The 20,959-nt window shown below is 40.7% G+C and overlaps 1 protein-coding gene across 1 annotated transcript in view; it reads left to right on the plus strand.

Moving 5' to 3' along the window:
* Positions 1-15,458, plus strand: part of si:ch1073-416d2.4 (coiled-coil domain-containing protein 42 like-2) — a 70,299-nt gene extending 54,841 nt beyond the window's left edge. Inside the window, exon 9 of the mRNA XM_052145720.1 lies at positions 14,612-15,458. Within this exon, the coding sequence (XP_052001680.1) occupies positions 14,612-14,752 (141 nt within the window). The 3' untranslated portion in view covers positions 14,753-15,458. The remainder of the gene's footprint in view (positions 1-14,611) is intronic.
* Positions 15,459-20,959: the final 5,501 nt, after the last annotated feature.

A 20,959-nucleotide genomic window follows, 5' to 3' on the forward strand; every position in this document is an offset into this window, starting at 1 on the left:
GCAGATTTCACTGAGGGAATGGAAGAAAAAGACTCTCTCTTCCTTGCTTTGTCCTCCTGACTGTCTTGCCCTGAATAACCAAAACTCCATGACAAAATAGTGTTATATTGGTTTCCCCTTCTAGTGACACTAGGGGTTGCTCTTGAGAGCCCTGAACACCTACCATTCTTTCGAAAAGGCCAATGAGAATTGGCGAGTGGAATTTACATGCCACTCCCCCGGACATACGGGTAAAAAAGGAGCTGGAATGCCCACTCCATTCAGATTTTCTCTTCTGAGCCAAGCAGTTGTACTATCAGTGAGTTGAATACTACTGCTGTTCCATTCACCTCTTAAGAAGCGTATGCTGTTGGATATACACGCATTTCCAGTAGCTTTCTCTCCTTCTGCACGACAAGTGCAGATTTCGCCCCTGGGCTCTTCAACAGTGCTAAAAGTGTATATATTTCTGCTAAAGAGTATATTTTCTCTATTAGAGCAAACATATTGACATTGAATGTCTTTTTAAAGACGCGTCTTTATAAAGATGCCTTTCCGTCTTTGTGTGGTTCCTGGATCCGGTCGTTATCTCTCTGCATCTTACGGCCATGTGTCTGGGCAGCGTTCACACTGAGGCAGCGTTTGTGGATGGTTCATGTTCTCATTGACAGAATATGACCATGTTGCGGTCGTTGCTTTCCTTCTTCAAATGGTTGAAAGCTGGTCTGCCTACCCAGTCTGAGGCTGACGCAGAGCTGACCATGATGCTTGCCTGGGCCACTGCGAGCATCAGGTTGGACTGGAACCCTCCATCCTCCCCTGAACACTCGTGGCTTGATCATTGGTTCCTGGGTTCGGGGCGCCACTCACGGCCATGCCCCCCCATTGTTCCTTTCTTCCCGGAAGTGCATGACAAATTCACAAGGTTGTGGAGGGCAACTTTTGCTGCCTGAAACACACTTCCGGGTTTGTCCTCTCTCACTACCCTCGACGGCGGGGAGGTCCCTCGGGTTGAAAAGGCAGTTGCGATGCACCTGTGCCCACAGAACGCTACCACCTGGTGGGATCATCCAGCGCACCCCTCCAGGGCCTTTAGGAATACATTGTCTCTGGTGACCAACGCCTACGGAACTGCTGGACAGGCTGCCTCCGCCCTGCATACCATGGCCCTCCTGCAGATACACCAAGCCAAGGCACTAAAACAACTGCATGTGGGTTGTCCTGATCCTGATGTGTTGCAAGAACTACGCTCAGTAACCAAACTCTCCCTCCGGGCAACGAAGGTCACAGTGCGTGCAGTCAGGCAGGCTGCCTCCGCCCTGCATGCCATGGCCCTCCTGCAGATACACTAGGCCAAGGTGTATCTGCAGAGCCCCTTGTATGATGCTGATGCCCAACATCTCCTGGGCCGGCACGAGGACCCGGAAGGCTCCTAAGCGCCCCTGAGACGGACGACCCAGGGAGCGAGACGTCTGCTACGGAGCTGGTATCCAGACCACTCCATCCCCTGGTGGAGGGCCGGGAGGTAAATCTTTTGTTTCCTTTTCCTTTTTGTTTGCCGCACCCTGAACGGGCTGGGTCACGTAATCATGTCCACAGCTGCCGTTGTCACAGCCGCCGGACTCCGTTCACCCACAGCCAGGACCCTGTGAATGCAGCATCCCCGCCTCCGTGCACCTGGCCGTGCCACACCAACAGCCCACCAGTTCTAAGGGAAGGAAGTCACACAGTGGGTGTCTGAACAGCCTAAAGTGCAGTCTGTGGACACATTTCGTGGATGCTGCACAGATACCCCCTAGATGATTTTTCCTATTCTGCCTCCTTACCACCTAAGTGACACCAATACCCCCGAGGTCGGAGGACCACCCTGACCACCCCCTTACTGCCTATTTTTGGATTGGCCACCCCTCCAATGACTTCAATTGGCTGACCATGGGGGCGGGTTCGGGAGGGGGCGGGGCTGTCCATGAACAGCCTATTCTGCCTCCTTTCCACCTAAGTGAAACCAATGCCCCCCGAGGTCAGAGGACTCAAACCCTTGAGTTTTTTTGGTCGAGATTTTAGACTTTCTCTAATCTTCTTCATATTTGCACCATGAATAGACGATGATGTGACAAGCATAGAAATAGAAATAGAAGTTTCAGCCTCCTATGTTATGCAGAAGCTGAGATTTGGACATCCCATGTACAACCTATCCTATTAAAAAGTATGCTCTTCATGGACAGAGGAATTTTGAAGTTATGATGGATGAAGTGCAGAGCCACCTAAATGTTATGCAGAAGCCTCCTATGTTATGCAGAAGCTGAGATTTGGACATCCCATGTACAACCTATCCTATTAAAAAGTATGCTCTTCATGGACAGAGGAATTTTGAAGTTATGATGGATGAAGTGCAGAGCCACCTAAATAGGTTTTTTATTAGATTAAATAATTATGGAGTTTAAAAGAACACTGTCCTTTAAAAGAACACTGCCTACATGGAGCCTGTATAATCTGTTGCAGGTGGGATGCTGTTTTGGACTTTTTTAGCTATGGTCTCCAAAGTACAACTTATTGGATGGGACTCAAATAAGTGGTCTCTGGACAATCCATTTTCAAGGCATATTTATTATTTATGTACACATTTTTTAATAAAACCATTTGTAAAACACTCTGGACACACCATTTAACATATGTACGCAATTTTAAACTCATAAAGATTCATATTTTTGCATAAAAACGTCTGTTCACAGACAGCTGATCTGGAGCCTGTCAAATAAGTTGCAGGCGGGATGTTGTTTTAGACAGTTTTTTAGCTATGGTATCCCAAGTACAACTAATCTGATGGCCGTCAGATAGGTGGTCTCTGGACAATCCATTTTCAAGGCATATTTATTATTTAGGTGCATATTTTTAAATAAAACCATTTGTATAACACTCTGGACACACCATTTAACATATGTATGCAATTTAAAACTCATAAAATGCATATTTCTCCATTAAAAATGTCTATCCACAGACAGCCTATGTGGAGCCTGTCAAATAAGTTGCATGTGGGATTGACTAATCAATAAAACAGGAAGTGCCCACCTGTAACTTATTCAATGGGCCCCAGTTAGGTAGTACGTGGACAATACATTCACAGATCATCTTATTTGATGGGCCTCAGATAGGTGGTCTCTGGACAATTAATTTTCAAGACGTATTTATTATTTAGGTGCACATTTTTAAATAAAATCATTTGTATAACACTCTGGACACAACGTAGTATATTTTGCAATGACTTGATTGTCAAAAACACCTACAACTTGCATAAAAACATCTGTCCACAGACTGCCTATGTGGAGCCTGTCAAATAAGTTGCATGTGGGCATGACTGTAATAAAACAGGAAGTGCCCACCTGTAACTTATTCAATGGGCCCCAGTTAGGTAGTATGTGGACAATACATTAACAAGATACATTTATTTCATTTATTTATATTTATTGACAAAACAACATTTATAATGCTCAGGACACACCATTTAACATATGTATACAAACTCAAATTCATATTTTATCATAAAAACATCTGTTCACAGACTCTGTTTTGGACAGAGTTTTTTTTAGCTATGTCTCCCAAGTACAACTTATTTGATGGGCCTCAGATAGGTGGTCTGTAGACAATACATTTTTCATGACATATTTATTATTTAGGTGCATATTTTTAAAAACAAACATTTTATAACACTTTGGACACACCATTTAACATATTTATGCCATTTAAAACTCATAAAAATTCATAACTTTGCATAAAAACATGTGTCAGCCAATTAAGCACTTAACGGACTCATTCAGACTTCAAACTTTGCTCACTGTCAAAGGGGACCCTGAGAAGCTATAGATTTAATATTGGAGTCATTTGGAGCTTTCTGAGGGGTGTCCAGTAAACACCTATAGAAATGAATTGAATAAGTTGCTCATTGGATATGCCCTGGCAGAGTGCCCAGAGGTCCCACACACCCCAAATTTCACACACTGACACGTCGAGTAGCCCTTATCGACATACTTAGAGGACAACAGACTAGGATGCAAAAAAGTCTTTTAGAAGCCTATGAGACAGAGAGGCCTAAATGCACCAGTACATTTATAAGATCATTTATAGTTATTAGGATGATTTTTGGAATTACACCACATTGAAGACATTTATATAACCCACAATTATAAAAAAAAATGACTGTCCACGGACCACCTATTTGTCGGCCTTGAAATAGATTGCATGTGGGCACTTCCTGTGTGAAATGTTGAGAATAACCTTAACTTTGATGCTAAGACCTGGGGGCTTTGAATACTTCATCGTAGGGCCATTATAAACAACATATAAAAAATTCTTGACCCTTGGAGTTTGGGAACTACTTAAACAAAATCAAGAAAAATATTCTAGAAAAAAATAACTGTCACTTTTCATTCACTAGTCAACCAATTAAGCACTTAACAAACTCACTGTAGGGCTCTATGTTTAGGAGCGGGTTTGGTTATTAGAAAATGAATGATTAATGAATAATTATCATAGCTTTATAATCCTTTAAATCAACAATCATCAAAGACACCATAAATTATCAAATTCAATAGAATATTAATTATTATCAAAGATAATCATTAATTATTCAAATTAATGGAACATTGATTAGAATTAACACTAGCTTATTGATCCTTCAAATTCAACAATAATCAAAGGTAATTGTCAGTTATCAAAATCAATAGCACCACCCTGGAATCAGGGACTAATAACCAAACAGTATAACAGTATCTCAATATTAGATTGTTCTCTTTGGAAAATCGACGTCTGGAGAATATACATTTTCAAAAGGGAACAATTAACTCTTTCCCCGCCAGCGTTTTTAAAAAAAAGTTGCCAGCCACCGCCAGGGTTTTTGACGATTTTCGCTAAACTTTAATGGCCCGCAGATATTTTCTTCCATGAATATATGAAGATGCTATATATCACAATAAAGATCTGATCCTCTGCTTTTAGGCAAAAAAAAAACGATTTTATTTTATCTTCATTTGTTCTTTTTTTATTGCGACTTGAACAGAGGTAGGTTTTGTCAAAAACAACATTTCAGACAAAAAGCTGAGAAAAAGGCATGTTTATGTCTGATATTTTGAGCATCTCAATACTCCACTTCTTCATGTTTGAGACGATCGCTGTCTGTTTCTTTGATCAAAGAGTTGCGTACTCTTTCAAAACATGCGCAGGGGTCTTCCTTACCGTATAACACCTAAAACACGGAAACACGGAAAATTCCGTGTTTGGCGGGGAAAGAGTTAAGGCTTGAATCCAGGCACTGGCATCCTCAGCCAGATTTTAACACTGTATTCCCTCCCTACTGTGCTCTATTCAACTCGTCATTATATTCATTGTCCAAGATGGCAGCCCATGTTGTAGCAGTGTTGTTGTGCCTGTAAGCGTGGACTTGTTTGTGAGCAGCGTCATGTGACTTCGTGACGGTCGAGCATCGGATCTTGGGCCTGGTCCGGGGGAGATCTGTGTCTCGCTGTAGGCGTGCACGGTTTGAACTTCAGCAGCGGCAGCGCCTCGCCACTTTTCTCCTCGTGTCCCTTTGCAAGGACTTGTCTGCGGTTGCCTAGCTGTGGTGGTATTTTCATCAGTTTGGCGGCTCAAGTTTGCAGTGTTGTCTGCCGACGGAGGATCTGTGTTGCGGAGGATTCTCAGTACGCGTTGCCTCGTTCTATGGGGTTACCAGAGTTCTACGGCTGGGGTCTCCTGAGGACAATGTGGCGTTTATCAACTGCATGCACGCTCTTAGCGGGTCTACTCTTCAGTTTGCCTAGTCAAGTTTACATCGGAGACAGTAGGTCTGTTTATGACTCATCGTTTACGTGCAATTCACCATTTGTACATGTCGACGGCTGGACATGCAGTGGACTGTTTACAAACATTGTTCCCTCTAAACAAAATCAGTTCATGTTGTTTCCTTTAACTTTTATATATGCAGATTTGATTAGGTGTGCTTTAACTAAGGAAGCAAACTACTGTATTAATTATTCTTCCAGTGTGGGTCCCACTAAAAGAAATTATGTAGTAAACAAAACAGCTAGACGAAAGAGATTCATAGTTCTTATGTTACTAATGTCTGGGAACGTACTGCCAAACCCAGGGCCATATAATACACGTGCCTCAACTTTTACTACCCCAACCGAACTAAAATCTAGGTCAGGATTGGGTTTTATCCATATTAACATCCGTAGTTTGCTGCCTAAATTAGACATGGTTCATATCTGGGCAAGAAACACAAACGCGGATGTTATAGTATTATCCGAATCTTGGCTTAACAAAACTATTTTAGATAAAGAGATCAGTATTACTGGTTATAACGTTTTTAGAGCTGACAGATCAAAAAGGGGTGGGGGGATTACAATTTACGTTAAAGAGTGCTATGAGACTACCATGCTACTCTCTGAATCAATAGTTAAACAGCATGAACTTCTAGCTCTTAATTTGACTGTTTCAAAGACATGTCAATTCACAATAGTTGGTTGTTATAGACCTCCATTAGCTACCAGCGATGCTTTATCTTCTTTGAAGCATTCTCTGGCTTCCTTGAATTATAAAGAATTACTATTAATGGGTGATCTTAATTTGAACTGGATGCACCATGTATCTGATGATTTTAAAGCGTTTTGCGACACTTATAATTTTTTTCAACTGGTGGATTCACCTACCAGACCTAATTTAAAATTCCCTGAAAAATCCACATTATTGGATCTTGTTCTCACAAATGCCCCTCATAACTATTCTTTAGCTTCCGTGTTTGCAAATGATATTAGTGATCATTGTGTTGTTGCGGTAGCTAGAGATACTAAATTACCCAAGCAGAAACCACGAATTATCACCAAGCGCTCTATGAAACACTTCAATAAACAGGGTTTTTTAGATGATCTTGCTCAGGTTGATTGGAATATAACTATGTCAATCCTGGACATTGAAAGTGCATGGAAATATTTTTATGATAATTTTATTTTGATCATTAAAAAATACAGAGTCAAATGCCGGGATAACCCATGGTTTTCAACCACATTGTCTGACCTTATTCACGAGCGAGATGCTGCATGGGCTAGGGCCAGACAAACCAATTTAAATCCTGATTGGTTGTATTTTAAACAGCTTCGCAACAAATGTACAGTTACAATCAGAAAGGCAAAAGCAGAGTATTTTCTTGATAAAGCCTCAGTAAATATCAGTAAGTTTTGGAAAAGTGTGAAGCTTTTAACTGGTAATAGATTTGTTTCAGGTCTTCCCCCTTGTATAACAAAGGATTTCACTAAAATAGTAGATAAACTACAAATGCTCAATTGTTTTAATAGTCACTTTATTGGATCAGAGTCTCAGATTAATAATTATAATGTAAATTCTGAATTCCTTAATGCAGAGCATAATTTATGGACAACAGAGTTTGTTTTTAATCATATTAACCCTTCTGATGTTTGCTCTGTACTAAAAGATCTAGATGTAAACAAATCATCAGGTCCTGATCTTATTGAACCATTGTTTTTAAAAATAGCGGCTGATATTATCTCACCGCCATTGACGCATTTGTTCAATCTTTCTTTAACAACTAATAAAATTCCACAGATCTGGAAGTCTGCATTCGTGGTTCCTTTGTTGAAAGGGGGTGACTCTAGTTCACTAGATAACTATAGACCGATTTCAAAGCTTTGTATTTTATCAAAACTTTTTCAAAGAATTATCAGTGACCAACTGACACAGTATTTACAGATGCATAAGCTGTTGACTATCAACCAATCGGGATTTCGTAAAAAACACAGCACTATAACGGCTGTCCTGAAAGTTGTAAATGACCTTGTTGGGTCCTTAGATGAAAAACAACACTGTGCATGCCTTTTTATTGATTTATCTAAAGCGTTTGACACTGTGGACCATGACATATTGTTGGAAAGACTTAGAAGTGTAGGGTTGTCAGTTAATGTAGTCTCGTGGTTTAAGACGTATTTAAAGGGAAGAACCCAATGTGTGCAGGTGCAAGGTATCAAATCTGACTTAAAAGAAGTGGCTAAGGGAGTTCCCCAAGGATCTGTATTGGGGCCATTATTATTCACTATATATATATAAACTGTCTTGATGTAAATATTGATAAAGCAAGGTTTCATTTTTATACAGATGACACTGTCATCTATTGCGCTGCTCCTACAAAACAAGAAGCTTTGAGAGACTTACAATCAGTATTTGATATCATTCAGTCAAGGTTTTTTATTTTAAAGCTGGTCTTAAATGTTGAGAAAACAAAATTCATGTGGTTCTCCAATTCTAGAAAATCTTTAGATAGTTCTAGTGTTCTTCGAACTTTAGAAGGAAAACCGATTACATTAGTGTCAGAGTATAAATACCTGGGCATTATAATTGATGGCACATTAAAATTCATTTCACACATTAATTACTTGAAACAAAAATTAAAGAAGTTGGGATTTTATTTTAGAAATAGGTCTTGCTTCTCACTTATTGCAAGGAAGAAGCTTGTGTTTGCGACTTTCTTGCCAGTTCTTGATTATGGGGATGTAGTGTATCAGCATGCTCCTTCTCATATTCTTGCCTCCCTAGATGCTGTGTACCATGGTGCCTTAAGATTTATCACGAACTGCACATTTTCTACACATCATTGTGCATTATATAATAGAGTTTGTTTGTCTTCTCTTGCTGTACGAAGGAAAATGCACTGGTACTTATTGATATATAAAGCAATTTTGGGGGTCTTACCATCTTATCTTTGTTGTATGCTTAAGAAAAAAGTATTAGGTAACTATTCACTGCGCTCACAGTTCTCACAATCTGCATGTACCTCGCATCAGAACTAATATAGGCAAAACTGCTTTTAACTATGCTGCACCTTCAGAATGGAACTCTCTACAGATGACATTGAGGCTGAATCATTTGGTGCCTTTCAGCAATTTCAGAACACTTAAGCGCTAGAGAAAGATTTAATGATTTGCAACTGCTTCTGAGGTTGTACTTTTAATCCTACTGTATTGTGTGTTGTAGTGTTTTATTGTTATATGTGTGTATATTTGTTTGAATAATTAGGCTGCCTATCTTGGCCAGGACACTCCTGTAAAAGAGATTTTAATCTCAGTGAGGATTTTCTCCTGGTTAAATAAAGGTTTAAAAACACATGTGTATGCTAACCAAAACAATTAACTTTGAAATATAACAAAATGTATTTATGCAGTAATATCAATTAATAATCAATACAATGCAGTCAATAAACTTCTGACTTACAACTACAAACTAAACAGTGACATGATTAGATATAGTAACCAAAAATAAGCATATAACACGTGAGGAAGGTGCGCACGTGTGTGTGTGTGTGTGTGTGTGTGTGTGTGTGTGTGTGTGTGTGTGTGTGTGTGTGTGTGTGTGTGTGTGTGTGTGTGAGCGTGTATTTATCACTTTGTGGGGACCAAATGTCCCCATAAGGATAGTAAAACCCGAAATGTTTGACCTTGTGGGGACATTTTGTCGGTCCCCATGAGGAAAACAGCTTTTAAATCATACTAAATTATGTTATTTGAAAATGTAAAAATGCAGAAAATTTTCTGTGAGGGTTAGGTTTAGGGGTAGGGTTAGGTTTAGGGGATAGAATATAAAGTTTGTACAGTATAAAAACCATTATGTCTATGGAAAGTCCCCATAAAACATGGAAACACAACATGTGTGTGTGTGTGTGTGTGTGTGTGTGTGTGTGTGTGTGTGTGTGTGTGTGGAGTGATGCACACAAAATGGCAGACGTGACTCTCATGGAGAGTACATCACGTGAGATTTCCAGCCAGAGAGTATGACCGCGAATGTGGGTGGAGAGAAGCCAGTTAATGGCGTCTGCACGTTTACTCCATGTCGCCGCTTGTTCGAGAACTTGTCGCGTGTATGTGCGGTTAGTACGACAGAGAGAGAGAATAAAGTGGCGACGCCATAGCCGGTTTCGTGATCGTGGGAGAGAAGGCAACTGTTGGTTTATCACTCAGAGACGTGGTGAACAGCTCGTAACCCTTCCCGCGGTCTTTGGTCCTTTAATGGATAAGTCCAATGTGGTTGGAGTACAACACAGCTAATCTCGTTTGTGATAACAGTATGTTACAGTAATACCTTAAGTATTATTAACAGCAATGAGCGGACTCGGTGATCCGTAAACTGTACAAGCAATAACTTTGATACACAAGAATAACACACACTATAATATTTCATCTCTCCCCAGACGTAACCTCTTACTTGAACCATGTGAGGATGCGAGTAGAATGTGTGTTCATCCATCGTTTGACTCCGACTCGGTTCCTCAAGGCTTGGGTGATGACGGGAGGCCGTTTCCTCACTCTGTCGGTGGGTGGTACAGCTACTGATTCTTGGCGGGCTGGCGGAGAAATCAGTGACGTAGACTCGATTGAAGGTGGAAGAGAAATCTTCTTTCTTCATTTCTGCAGGCAAACGGATTTAGATGCGGATTGCTCGGCTGTCTCCTTCGGATCCGTTAGTGTTCGGTGGAACACAGAGTCGTCCAGGCAAGATGGAGATTGTATGGCCACAGTTTCAAGTCATACGTTATTTCCTTGTGCAACGAGGCTAGACCTGAGAGCAGCGATGAGCTGCGTCTACATACACCACACAAAGTCGCTGGAAGCAATGCTCAGAAGGACCTCCAAGGTATTTATACTACCGATGACATCATGGTTGAGGGGCGTTCGGTTGAGTGCCTCATCCATTAGGATTTGAGAGTTCGATCCTTTGGAATTTCACACAGTTGTAAAGTGAGCAAGGCTTCTTGGGATTTGTTGTCTTGTATCTGAATACATGAGGCCCAATATCACGCAGTCTTCAAACTTTGCAAACTGTCTAAGGGGCCCCTGAGAAGCTATTTATTTCAAATTGGAGTAATTTGGAGCTTTCTGAGGGATGTCCACAAAACACCTATAGAAATAAATTTAATAAATTGCTTGTGGGATGCACCCTGGCAGAGTGACCAGAGGTCCCACGGATCTCAAATTTCACACAGTGGAAGCTCGATCTCCCTCGAAAGACATATCAAGAGCACAAGGCTCTAGAAAAGAGGAAAATCATTTTTTAGAGTTTATGCAAGATTCTATTACACAGGCCTCTTGCACAAAACTTAACAGAGCCTCTTGAATTAGATTAGAGACAACTAGGGCTAGGGTTGGTATTTACACTAAGGAAGGATCTAGAGACCCCAAAAAGGGGCCACTGACAGTTGAGGATCTCAAATTTCAAGGTCCTGTGACCTTTGGAACCCCCTTTTATAGATGTCCCACTTAAACAATGCAAAATCCACGTAAGCAGACCGTGCACACTGTCCCTTTTTGGGCCAATTAAGTATTAAAAAAGGTTGTAGGGCTGCAGAACTCTAGACACTGACACAGGGCACCGTGGTGAGACATATTTGTCAATTTTGGGACAATTTAACCTTTCTAGGTGCTGTACACGAAAAGCCTATGTAAATGAATGGAAGAAGTTGCACGTGTAACTCCTTCCCATCTCGCACCCTGAGGTCCGATGGACCCCGGACTTTGCATGCTGGTTGTGTGGATGCCTCCAAATGTTATATATAGAGGACAGGTCTCTAGAACAAAGAGAACATTTTCTTAGCATTTTATTCTAGAATCTCCCCCACAGCCATCTTGCTCACATAGCCAGACAGAACCTTTGTCAGACAGGGCTAGGATTAGAGTATTGAGCAGAAAAATATATATCTAGAAAGCATCTAGGACTTCAGAACCCTGTGGCAGGATCGAGGGAGCCCTTGACTACCACCATTCTGAATTTCAAGGCCCTGTTACATCTTTATTATAGACATCCCACTCGCCACCTATTTTGGCCCAGATGGGCACTTCCTACATGACTAAGCAATAACACAGGAAGTGCCCATCTGTGACTTATTCAATGGGTGACAGTTAGGTATTACATGGGCAACGTATTAACAAGAGACCTTTAATTCACTCATTCATATTTATTGACAAAACCACATGTACAATGCTCAGGACACACCATTTAAGACATTTATGTAATTTAAATTCACAAACATTTATATTTTGTATGAAAAAAAAACACGTGTCCACAGACAGCCTACGTGGAGCTTGTCAATTAACTTGCAGGTGGGCACTTACTATATGACTCAGCAAAAACATTGCTTCTGAGCTAACTAGCTGACTTTTCTCAACTAAACCATTTGTTTTACACCCAGAACTGTCAAATTGTGGTTGTAAAGGGAGTTCAATGGGAAGGAGGAGGCGAGAACCGGCTTGATAATATAAATAATATTTTAATAATAAACTTAAACAAACAACACAAACACATTAACTATCTCTCTCTCGTCACACCACCGTCTGCCATTGGCCTTTATCCCTCTCAGAGGCTTAATTAGCCTGATAAGGGACCGGGTGTGTATAATCACGACCCGGCCCCGCCCTCCGCTCTGTCACAGTGGTATTTATCAAACTTTCCGTTCAATAAAGTGCATAATTTGCCAAAAAAAAAAAACACTCTGTCCACAGAAAGCCTAATTGAATTAAAAATAGATTGAATGTGGGATGTACCCTGGGATTGCGTCCGGGGGGGGTCATATAGACCCCAAAACTAAACCACTTGTTTTACACCCAGAACAGTCAAATAGTGGTATTTATCAAACTTTCAGTTCAATAAAGGGCATAATTTGGCAACATTTTTTACACGGTGACACCTCGAGAGCCCCTCGACAACATTCTAAGGGGGGTGGCCTTTTCGGTACTGTTTTGGGCAAAAGTCAATGGAATGGGTTTAAAGGACACTGGGCGGGCACAGCGGTCACCTACCATGTGGTTTGGGGCAAAATCGAGTAAAAACCAGCCAAAAAATATTAAATGCCATAAATGACCAAAAACGGGGGATTTGGGGGATGCCCAAGCACCGTCTGTCACAAATTGTGGCAACGTTGGGCATCAGACGGCACCCCTGGGGCTCTGGCATGCAAAAGTGTTATTTAGTAGGTAAGGGGACAAATAGGCATTCTGTGGATGTGAGGAAGACTATGGTGAAGTTTAGTGTTGAAAGGAGCACTGTAGGCACTTCATGGATGTGATGAAGACCATTGGGAAGACTAGTAGGTAAGGGGACAAAATGACACTCTGTGGCCACTTATAATGGAGCATATGGGGAGTGGACACTAGGACACTGGTGGACATCCCCCCGTTTGCCTGTTATAACTCGAGACCACCTCTGGTGGTGTCCATACAGTGCCTTTGACCCCTTATCCCTGCCTTCCGAGAGTAATGGAGAATAGCTTTATATTTATGTAAATTCTATAGCTTTTATGGGGGATCCAAATCCAACCTACAGTCCATCGCACCACCTATTCGACCAATGGCAGCCTGTGCCAGTTTAGCAGCAAGGTAAGCACTTTGAACTCCCCCCTCAGCACAGCTGCTTTGGGTCGAAGCAACGCTCCTCGACGCAACGTCGCCTGCTCCCCCTGCCACAAGGCCCCAGCCCCAGGTACATCAGACATGATCGTCCCCTTAGTGCCCCTCGCCTGGAGCTTGGACGTGTGGCTAATGCTTTCCAACTGTCGTGGTGGCTGGCCAGGACCATCCGACTTGGCTACACGATTCAGTTTGCCAGGCGCCCACCCCGGTTCAGCACCATCTGCTTCACTTCCGTGCAGGGCGAGAACGCCGCCACCCTGCATGCGGAGATTGCAATCCTTCTTCGCAAGGGCGCGATAGAGCCTGTCCCTCCAGCCGAGATGGTGAAAGGGATCTACAGCCCTTACTTCATCGTGCCAAAGAAAGACGGTAGGTTGCGGCCAATCTTGACCCCTTAATAAAAAGGTTTTCAAGCGATGTGAGCAGGTGGGCTTCATTCCATTTATCTATGATTGGGAAGGTTAATGTTATTAAAATGAATTGTATTCCAAAATTCAACTACCTGCTACAATCTCTCCCTGTAGATGTCCCCTTCTCTTATTTCAGGCAATTTGATAGCATGGTGAATTCCTTCATTTGGAACGGTAAGCATCCCAGATTACATTTTAACAAGTTATATAGGCATATTGACAAAGGTGGGCTAGGCCTAACCAAGATTTTGTTTTATTATTATGCATTCAGTCTCAGACATTTGGCTCATTGGTTGCTTCCACCTGAAAGAGCCCCTCCCTTGTTTCGTATTGAACAGGAAGTTCTTGCCCCTATTTTACCATTGCAAAGCCTTTCTATTAAACTAACCGGAGAAGTTAAATTACACCCCATTATCTCACATTTGCACGTGTAATGGTACAAAGTGTCCAGAGTGTTTAATTAGACATTTATTTAAATGTTGCCTCGAGCATAGGGCTGAACCCACAATTATGTATTAATAAGTCCCCTATATGATAATAAGTGACCTATATGAGAGTGGAGTGTTGAGAGCCTTTGAAAATTGTGTAATGTATATAACTGATTCCGTATTTGTTTGTTTGTATTATAAATGGAAACAATAAAAACTGTTAATAACAAAATAATTCACATTCACACTGATGATTAACTTATGAAGAACTTTCTTGAATGAAGAACATGTTTTTATATATAAATATATATATATATATATATATATATGTTTACAGGAGTTCATTGTAGAGAAAAGTGATCTTGTGAAGAGAGTGATGAGATTGTCAGACATGAGCGCAGCAACAACATCCATGAGAAACACGTCCACTAAAATCCATCTGAAGAGCTCCAGCAGATGTCTGAGACCAGATGTCTGAGTTCAGCCCGGATCATCAGATAGATCTCACATAGACGACGTTCACACTGCAGCTGAATGTGACCCAAATCTGATTTTCTGTTAAAATCTGATTTCTTATGAAATTTAAAATTTAGCTCATATCAAACACTGAAACTCAAATAAAACAATATATCCATGTTACATGTTTTGAATCACAATACACCATACATAATGAATCAACTTACTCAAACGTTGCTTCTCAAAACAATATGAAATAAAAAACAGCCACTTGTCGTTGCAACACAAACATGATTTCTTTAAAGATTAAGAGGGCAAATTTGTATTGTTTTTAAATAATGTGCACAGATAAATCGTTTATAACAAAACCAGCAACATCCAATAAGAAAATAAGAATTGTGAATTTTGAATTCAAGGTGACTTTTAAAATGAAGAAATTTGATGTCCTTGAGTTGCCCAGTCAGAGTCCTGATCTCAACCCTATTGAACATCTGAGGAGAGACCTTAAAATTGCTGTTCATCATCGATCCCCAACTAACTTGGTACAAGGGATGGGCTATTATTGCTCCATTGTGTTTTATTCCAAAAAGACTGATGGCTATAATAGATGCTAAAGGTGATTTAGCCAAGTAATAAAGTTTTGGTTGAATACTTATTAATTCTTGACATTTTGGTCATTGTTTTTATTATTATTATTTAATGCTTCCTTTTTTATTTTATGGGCTGCACTGTTGTAGAGTTCAGTGATTCACAAATAAATAAAAAACATTTGAATTACTCAATCTCAGGTTGTGCAAATCCTTTGTGTGAAATAATGGTTAGGGGCTGAATATTTATTAAATGCACTTTATGCTGGAAATCAAGTGTGCAAATGACAAATGTTGAGTTATATTGATGTAAAAATCACATAAAATCTGACCTGGTAGTTCAAACTGAAGACACATGGGAAACAAATCAGATACACTCTTGTTTTCCCAATACAGAGATAATAAATTAATTACGTATTGTCCCAAGTCCCTGATCTTTTCTTGAAGTTTCACTTCACAAATAAAATATGTTTGCCAGTAGTCTGTCTCTGTAATGAAAAGCAATGGGCGCTGGCCATGGTAGATTATTGCTTGTGTTCATTCAGTTCAGCGCATATACAGGTATGACCGTCAGCTGGGTTTTAAAGCCCTTGCATTTACAGCCGGCTGTTGAACACTAACTGTTCCAGACACTAATGCCTCCTGCACACTACATGACTTTCAAAGACGTCAGATTGTGGTACCGTTCATATTACACAACTGTCTGTCTTGTCATGCAAGTCGTAGCGTTTTCAAATTACATGAGGAATCGGCTACAGGGGTGAACACATTACAAAACATTTCATTATTGATAAATCCTCAACGACTCTTCCTGGACTCCAAATTACATTTCCCAGCAGAGTACACGTGAGAAGTTATATGAGATACGGAAACAAATGCATGATCATGTGTTATGCATTTCAGAATATGATGTGTATCACCTAAAGGCATCATATATTTTATTGGTTACAATATGAAAAAGTTCCTTCTAAAAATATACCTATTTTCTGACCTGACTGTCCAAGAGAATTGGCAATTTCTCTCCAACTCTTCTCTTTCTCTACCTGGTTGTGGTACAGTTCAGATGAAACATCAAATAGGCACTGGTGCCCCTGCCAATTTTCCACAAATTTTTCGTCCATTTCTTCAGTCCAATTAGAGTTTCTTGATACCGCATGCTATCTGATGTTCTGTTTCAGGTACATCACGACTCCTCCCACTGAAACTTCCCCTTTCTTGCTCTCGCATTGGCTGTAGTTCAACGCTGCAGTTGTATTCAGTCAAAACATATGTCATATTGCACCATTTGGAATCGCAGACAGGTCCAGATATTTAACATCCTAGATATCTCGACATCACTTCTCTCAAATCGCGTCTTTGATGGTTCATACATTGTGTTTGTTGCTCACGGGAGCAAGCTCCGATTTGCCTACAATTTCAGGCTTTTGTCGGCGATCTCCACAAACCTGTCGGTGAACAAAAATGTATTTAAACAATTTTATGAGTAGGCCTAGCCAAACTTTGTGCATCGGCTTAAGTAACTTATTGAAATGTAATCTAGGACGCTTACTGTTCCAAATGAATTACATCACTACGCTATCAAATTGCTTGAAATAAGAGGGGACATCTACAGGGAGAGACTGTAGCAGGTAGTTGAATTTTGGAATGCAATTCATTTTAATAACATTAACCTTCCCAATCATAGATAAATATAATGAAGCCTGCCTGCCCACATAGCTTGAAAACCTTTTTATTAAGGGATTAAAATGAACTAACTAAATCGGACAACATTTTCTGGGAATAAAATGCCCAAATACTAATGCCCTGTTTGGGCCACTAGAAGATGCCCGGCTGAGCTTGGGTGTCGCTGGGCAGTACACTGTCAGAACCACATCTTCGGATATAGACCAATTGACTCTGTATCCTGAGAACTAGAAAATGAATTAATAATACTGTAGAGGCAAGGCATGGATGTAGTGGGGTCTGAGACGAATAATAAAATATCATCTGTGTAAAGCAAAAGTTTATGTGCCATACTTCCCACCACGACCCCTATAAAATCATCTACCCTCCTTATTGCAGCTGCTACTGATTCCAGGGCAAGACAGAACAATAATAAGGAAAGAGGTCAACCCTGCCAGGTGCCCCTATCCAGATTAACATAATCTGAAATAAATCCATTTGTTTCTACCACCGCTACCGGGTGTCTATAAAGTAACTTCTGAGTAGTGAGCAATACTACTACCATCTGACATCTGCTCTGCCCGATCAGTTTTATGGCGGAATAATAATATGATAATAAGAAAAATAATAAGAAAATCTTAACAATAACAATAGGGTTTCATTTATATTTATGCATTTGGCAGACGCTTTTATCCAAAGTGACTTATAGTGCACTTATTACAGGGACAATCCCCCCGGAGCAACCTGGAGTTAACTGCCATGCTCAATGACACAATTGAATGACACAATTGAACCAGCAACCTTCTGATTACTAGTTATGTGCTTTAGCCCACTACGCCACCACCACTCCAGCGCATGAACCCTTATTATCATAATAATAATAATAAATATAGCTGCAAGCAGCAATTAACGGGTTCAAGCGGTTTAAGGCATTTAAGCACATGCGTAAAAAGGTATTATTAAAACTTGTTAGTGCTACTTGGTGTCCGATTTCTTTCAAATTTCTCACAGATGTCTAGGGCCAAGAGTCAAACAAGCCCACCGAGTTTTGTGCCGATCGGCCTCCGTTAACCTTGTCTAATAGGTGCTCAAACTTCATTGGCCAATGGCGGCCATGTTTTTTTAGATACGCCAATGTCCTCATAGACATGGGGTTAGGCACCTTGGCACCTAGGACAAAGACACTGCATGCCGATTTTGAACTCAGACTAACGGTTGTGTAGTTACAGCCAATTTCATGTTTTTTGTATTACAGCACCACCATGTGGCAAAACTGTGATTGACCTCTTACATAAGCATGCCAAATTGGGTGAAGATATCTAATTTCCTTCAAGAGTTATAGCCATTTATATCAAATTGGCCACTCCAACTTCTGATATTTTCGCATACCGTAGCTAGCTCGAGTCGAAAGTTAAATTTGTTTTGATAACTTTTGATATTGAGACCCCATAGAATTGTTTGGCACTGGTTTGGTCCCGATCGGACGAAAAACCTAGGACTAGTTCGCAAAAGTAGGTTTTATGAATAATGCAAGATGGCAGAATTTTGTATTTCTTTTAATCAAGCTTTCAAGCCCGAAGGAGTGGCCTTCGGGCTTGAACCACAAAAAATCTTAAGAATAACAATAGGGTTTCAGAGCTAAGTGCTTGAACCCCTAAAAATAATAAAAATCCTAACAAAAACAATAGGTTTCTAGCCCTTCAGGCTTGAACCCCTAAAATAATAACAATAATAAAAATCTTGGCAATTACAATAGGATTTCAGCACTTGAACCCCTAAAAAATCCTAACAAATACAAAAGATTTCTAGACCTTCAGGCTTGATCCCCTTGTAAGAGCCATAATTTGAATAATTAAAATGTAACACTAAAGGCATAAATGTTTGAGTAGATATTTAAATTAGTTTAGGTTTATGTTATCTACAGTATGTACTGTAGATGGTGGTGGCTGTGGGAATCGAACCAGCGACATTCTGATTCTACGCCACCACCACTCCAGTATGAAGATTTTTGTTTCTTTTAATTGTTCTTATGTTAGAATTTCACGATTGAACCTTGAATGAAGACCCGAGTCAGTTTTTTGCCCAAGAGAATAACAAGACAATAATGAAGGATTATTGCTACTACACAAAACAAGTCAGAAACTGTTCATGAAGAACGCTGAGGGATGCTTGCAGCAGAACGCCGATCGGATTTACTAAAGGACTATTAGAAGGATGTTACAAAAGGATTAAAGGTACCTTGACTGTTGCTGTGTTAAGAAGGTAACTTCACATAAAGTGGAAAATTATTTGCCACTTCAGACAGATTATTTGAGAAGATTACTCTCAGAGGGAGCTTTCTTCACATCGCAAGTCTTTTCACAAGTGGAGTTTGTGAATATTTAGAAGACGAGAAATTATTCCAGCAGCTTAAGATAACTGCGATGGTTTGCATGAAGATCAGCTTTCTAATTGTATAGAATGGTGGATGATTTTGTAAATGTGAATTGTTTTACAAATAAGGTTACAACCATCAGCAATACATTCACTGCAGCACACCCAGTCAAACCCCTGGCTCCTGTATGCAACCATTCTTTCTCTATTTTCTCTCCTCTGACTGACACTGAGGTCTCAAAACTCCTCCTCTCCAACCACCCCACCAACTGTTCCCTTGACCCCATTCCATCACATCTTTTCTCAGTCCATCCTACCTGCACTCACACACATAATTAACACGTCTCTACTTACAGGCACTTTTCCCACTACGTTTAAACAGTAACCCCACTGCTGAAAAAACCTGCACTTAACCCCACAAAGATAGAACACTACAGACCAGTCTCTCTCATCCCATTCATGGCAAAAAGACTTGAAAGGGCAGTTTTCAATCTACAAGAACAAGCTGCTGGATTACAATCAGTCAGCCTTCAAAAGTGGACACTCCACCGAGACTTCCCTGCTGTCTGTCACAGAGTCACTGAGACAGGTGAAAGCTGAATCCAAATCATCCATTCTGATTCTGCTGGACCTTTCTGCAGCCTTTGACACAGTCAAACATCAGATCCTTCTCTCCACCCTCTCTACTCTGGGCATCAGAGGAACTGTGCTTGACTGGTTGACCTCCTATCTCTCAGATAGGTCCTGCAAGGTAGCCTGGAGAGGTGAGGTATCCAAGCCACATCAATTACTTTCTGGGGTACCTCAGGGATCAGTGCTTTGACCACTTCTCTTCTCCATATACACAGCATCACTGGGACCCATCATTCAGTCACATGGTTTCTCTTACCACTGCTACGCTGACGACACGCAACTCTACTTGTCTTTTCAGCCAAATGACACCAGTGACTGCTCGAATCACTGCCTGTCTGACAGACATCTCGGCCTGGATGAAGGAACACCACCAGCAACTCAACCCAGCCAAGACCGAACTCCTTGTCTTTCCAGCCAACCCTGCTGTTGAACACAACATCACCATGCAGCTGGGTTCAACTACAGTATCGCCTTCCAAAACGGTCAGAAATCTATGGGTAACCATCGATAACCAGCTACATTTCACAGACCACATCTCAAAGACTGCAAGATCATGTAGATTTACACTACAATATCAGGAAAATAAGACCTTTCCTCTGAACATGCCACACAACTGCTTGTTCAGTCACTTGTCATAACTAGACTGGACTATTTTAACTCTCTCATTGCAGGCCTTCCTGCATGTGCAATTAGACCTCTGCAAATTATCCACAATGCAGCTTTGGATAAAAGCGTCTGCCAAATGAATAAATGTAAATGTAAATATGAATGACATGGACATAAGAGGGCGCCAAAGCCTACAGCAAAGGCTGCTGAAGAGAAAATGAATCGACTACAAAATTAAAGACAAGGGAAATTGGCACAGATAACATGAAAAATGAATGGAGATTGACGGAATAATGCAAGATGAAAAATATGTGATTACTGTTAAAAGAGATCTAAATGTTCTTTTCCAGATATTATGTCAGTTTGAA

Source organism: Xyrauchen texanus, chromosome 16 (assembly GCF_025860055.1).
Source record: "Xyrauchen texanus isolate HMW12.3.18 chromosome 16, RBS_HiC_50CHRs, whole genome shotgun sequence".
Classification (NCBI taxonomy): Eukaryota; Metazoa; Chordata; class Actinopteri; order Cypriniformes; family Catostomidae; genus Xyrauchen; species Xyrauchen texanus.